At 44.7% G+C, this 4,378-nt stretch overlaps 1 protein-coding gene across 1 annotated transcript; it reads right to left on the reverse strand.

Moving 5' to 3' along the window:
* Nucleotides 1-218: 218 nt before the first annotated feature.
* Nucleotides 219-3,845, reverse strand: FZD1 (frizzled class receptor 1). Its single transcript, XM_063921435.1, has one exon. It carries the CDS (start codon nucleotides 3,660-3,662, stop codon nucleotides 1,995-1,997), a length of 1,668 nt encoding a protein of 555 aa, XP_063777505.1. The 5' UTR covers nucleotides 3,663-3,845; the 3' UTR covers nucleotides 219-1,994.
* Between the last annotated feature and the right edge of the window lie 533 nt (nucleotides 3,846-4,378).

Raw genomic sequence — 4,378 nt, forward strand, 5'->3', positions numbered from 1 at the left:
AATGGCTATTATTGTCTCATAAATATAAGGAATCAGTGCTTGCAGCTGATGTCTTGAAATTATCAATTAAAAACAAAAAATGCACTTTCAACTAGTTCTTGATTCTGTATTTATTGCAAAGAAATTAAAAATGATATATGTACTGTATATATAAACTATTTCTATATAAATATAAATGATCTTCTGAATGCAAAACAAAAACTTCATAAAAAAAAAAAAAAAAAAAAAAAGAAAATGCTTTTTTTTCAGGGCATGAAAATATACATGTAGGAAAATAAAAAATCAGACATACTTATTATATATTGAAATTTGGAGACCAATACAGCATGACATTTGTTCTTTGTCACAATAAAAAGGGAATTATAAGAAAAAGTGAAAGTTGTATTTCACCCTACAGCAAACAGGTTTTTCTTTTAATAACGACTAGCAATAAAAAAAAATAAAAAACATGTATATTCACCTCCAAATCTCTAATAAAATAGCAATAATAAAAATCATACATTTACCAATTGTTTAGCTTATTTATGGTTTTAAAATTGAGTAAAAATAAAAATCTGTCTTTAATTATTTGGCCCTTTGGTTGTGTTGTATAGACCCGACCCATTGAAAACACCCATTACATGCTTTTAACCACAAACAAAGCAAAATCGCATTTATTCCATGGTAAAATTTCCCCCGCACCCTGTTGCCATGAGTATATCGTACCGCTATGCAGAAAGGAAGGAAGCAAAATTATGCATTATTTAAGTCCATTGCTATCTGGCTGAGTAGACTCTTAATTAACCCCTGCACAATTAACTGTTCCCACCCTATAATTATCTAGTAAAATCAATCTGTACTCAGTCAAATGGACATTTCAAACACATTTGTGTCAGGGGTTGTAAAGGTTAACAATGAAGGGTCTAGGCTAGGAGATGTATTTAACAAAAGACTCAACTTTCTGCCAGGCAGGAATGAATCAATGGAGAACTACTAGTTTGCTGGAGCAACAGACAAAACAAGTGCTTATATGGTAAAGTACCCCATAGGAGCAGACGTTCTCAACCTTTTATTTTTTTATAATGTATTTATTCAATTGTCAAATTTGAATTAACTGAATATGTAAAAGCTAATTAAAAGCCACAACAGTCTATAACATAATGGAGATATTACGTAAAGCTCAAAGATAGATAAAATAGTGAGTGATAAAGTACCAACAAATCAGCTTATGTCTAACATTTTACATGCTGTGTTTGAAAAATGACATTTAGGAGCTGATTGGTTGGTACTATCTCCCACAATTTTATCACTCTCCAAGCTTTGATAAATATTCACCTAAGCCTTATAATTCAATAACATTTCCATTAAATATGTCAGGATCTTTTTTTATATATATAATTATTAACACAATACATATATATATTTTTGAATGTTTAATATTTCCTAACTCTGTAAGTCAATAGTTTCCGTAGTAAGTTGAGAACCTATGATCCAGGAGTATTTTAAAAGCACTACTTTAAATACAAAAACCCCCAGAAGATAATGGCAACGCTAAACAAATAAACTACCAGCTTTAATGGATAATAGGTGAGGGAGTTAATAGATTGTGGCCCTGGTTTGTGGCAAGTGCAAAACATAAAATATCTGTAGAGAGGTCCAAAGGTCTCCTTCTTTTGAAGGGTGTGGGGGGCTGCGAGTTGAGGCAGAGAGGTATTTTATTAAGCTAAAGGTAAGAAGCTGCTTACAAGTGCTGTCAAAGTCCTTATTTCTTAAGACCCCCCTTCCCAAAAATAAAGCATTTTTCCCTTGAAGCAGATGGTATAGCGAGCCATAAAAAGTTCCCATTAATACCCAGCAGCCTTAGAACCAACAAATAGTTAGAGCATCCTATGTTAAAAAAGGTATGATCTGTTGTCATTTAAATACAAAATATACTTACAAAAATGTTACAGCTGTTATTTACAAAATTAAAAATACACAGTGTACAAGTCAGCAGTCAGTGGGTGGCTGGAGGCTCACACTGTTGTTTCCCCCTGTTTACTGTTGGTGAGTCTTGTGTAAAACTTTCTCCAGGAATTGAGAGTTTTTCCAGACCAGATCCAGAAGCCAGAGGTTATCCCTACAATTAAGGTCATGAGATATTTGATCATGAAGACCGTAAAATCCGGAGTCATTGGTGGGTGGTTGGTACCAGGGCAGGGGATGGCATAGGTCTTGCAGCTTTGGCTCACCCAACTTTTCTCCCATTGTTCCCTAAAGGCTTGTTCATAAAAATAACAAGCGATGACAATGGTGGCAGGTACAGTGTAGAGGACACTGAAGATCCCAATCCGCACCATCAGCTTCTCCAGTTTCTCCGTCTTGGTGCCATCATGTTTCATGATGGTCCTTATTCTGAAGAGGGACACAAAGCCCGCCAGGAGGAAGGAGGTGCCAATGAAGAGATAAACAAAAAGTGGGGCCAACACAAATCCGCGCAGGGCGTCCACGTTATTGATCCCAACGAAGCAAACCCCGCTGAGGATATCTCCATCTACTTGCCCCACAGCCAGGATGGTGATGGTCTTGATGGCTGGCACTGCCCAGGCTGCCAAGTGGAAGTACTGGGAGTTGGCCTCTATGGCTTCATGCCCCCACTTCATACCAGCTGCCAGGAACCAAGTGAGAGAGAGTATGACCCACCAGATGGAGCTGGCCATGCTGAAAAAATAGAGCATCATGAAGAGGAAGGTGCAGCCCTCTTTCTTGGTGCCCTGAGCCACAGTTTTGTACCCATCCTCTGAGAAGCTGTCGTTGCAGACCACCTTGTCCTCCAGCAGAAACCCAGCAATGTAGGCGATGGCCACCATGGTGTAGCACCCCGAGAGGAAGATGATGGGCCTCTCAGGGTAGCTGAAGCGCTTCATGTCCACCAGGTAGGTGAGCACGGTGAAGAGGGTGGAGGCGCAGCACAGCACCGACCAGATCCCGATCCATATGCGCGAGAAGCGCAGTTCCTCGGGGGCGTGGTACATGAGCCCGTGCGCCCGGCCAGACTCACACGGCGCTCCGCAGTCCTTCTCCCCCAGGAAGTGGTAGTTAACGTAGGCTGGCACCTTGAGCGCCCGGGGGCAGCTGAACCGGTAGGGGGCTCTGACGTTGGGGTGGCTGGTCCAGGGCTCGGGCACGGCAGGAGTCGGGGTGCCCCGGTCGGAGGTGTTTTGCCCCACGCACAGCTCCCCGGCACCGTTCACCGGGAACTTCTCGCAGCGTAGACTCTCGGGCCACTGGAAGCCGAACTTGTTCATCAGCGCCTCGCAGCCCTGCCTAGCCCGCTCGCACAGGGACCGGCAGGGGGGAAGCGCCTGCTCCAGCACCGTGCACACCGGCGCGTACATGGAGCACAGGAAGAACTTCAGCTCCGGGGAGCACTGCACCTTCACCAGCGGGTAGAACTGGTGCACCTCCAGCCCGGCGTCCTCCTGGTTGGTGTGTCCCAGCAGGTTGGGCATGATGGTCTGGTTGTAGGCGATGTCCGTGCACAGGGGGATGGAGATGGGCTGGCAGTAGCCGTGGTCCGGGATGGAGATGCCCTTCTCCCCGTTGTACTGTGCCTCCGCCGCCAGGCTGGCACAGAGCAGCGCCCCCAGCAGGCTGCAAAGTTTAGAGGACTGTGCCATGCTGGTGCCAGGATCCCTTGCCATGAGTGTGCTGCAGCATGGGGTCTGGAGAAAGTCTGCCCGTTCTGATGAGGAGCAGCGCCCGGTGCTGCTGCTGCTGCTGTAGGTGATCTCCGGCTTGCCACAGGAACACAGCGGCGCCGGCTGCTGTGCACGGGAGCAGAGCGCAACTCACTCTGATACAATGTATCACTCCGGGCCGTTTCCAGGCTCCCCGCTGCCCGCCTCTCCGCTGGGAGGGAGGAGCCTGGAAACCGACGCGAAGCGAGCATGTCTGCTGCTGCTGGTGGTAAGTTAGGGATCCTCGCACAACTCTCCCAGCTCACAGCCTGTCTCTGGGAAAGTTTCTGTACCTCGCCTGTGTTCCTGTCTCCTTCGCTGCTTCATCATCAGGTGACAACACCTAAAAGAATAAAGAAAATAAAAATAGAAGGCTGTGGTATAAGCCAGCAACAATGTGACTTGTGTGATGCCTTGTGTAAGGACGAGGGAGGGTTAGTTTAATGTGTGTATAACTATATAACGCACTGCTAGTATTTATAGAAATACATTAGATGGGGCCGATTTAATGATGGGCAATGTTCTATTGGAACGCAGGTAACGGCAACCATCAAAACAATTGCTGCAAGTTCCCCCTTAAATCGTGCTATTTACTCTTCAAATTGCAGCCCTATATAAGTGTGTATTAAAATACACATTTAGTGGCTACTGTATGCATGCACACTGTATCTTATGCACCT

Source organism: Pseudophryne corroboree, chromosome 5 (genome assembly GCF_028390025.1).
Source record: "Pseudophryne corroboree isolate aPseCor3 chromosome 5, aPseCor3.hap2, whole genome shotgun sequence".
NCBI lineage: Eukaryota > Metazoa > Chordata > Amphibia > Anura > Myobatrachidae > Pseudophryne > Pseudophryne corroboree.

Excerpts from the sequence above, each read along its gene's own strand:
- FZD1 (XM_063921435.1), bottom strand. The coding sequence starts at position 3,662 with ATGGCAAGGGATCCTGGCACCAGCATGGCACAGTCCTCTAAACTTTGC.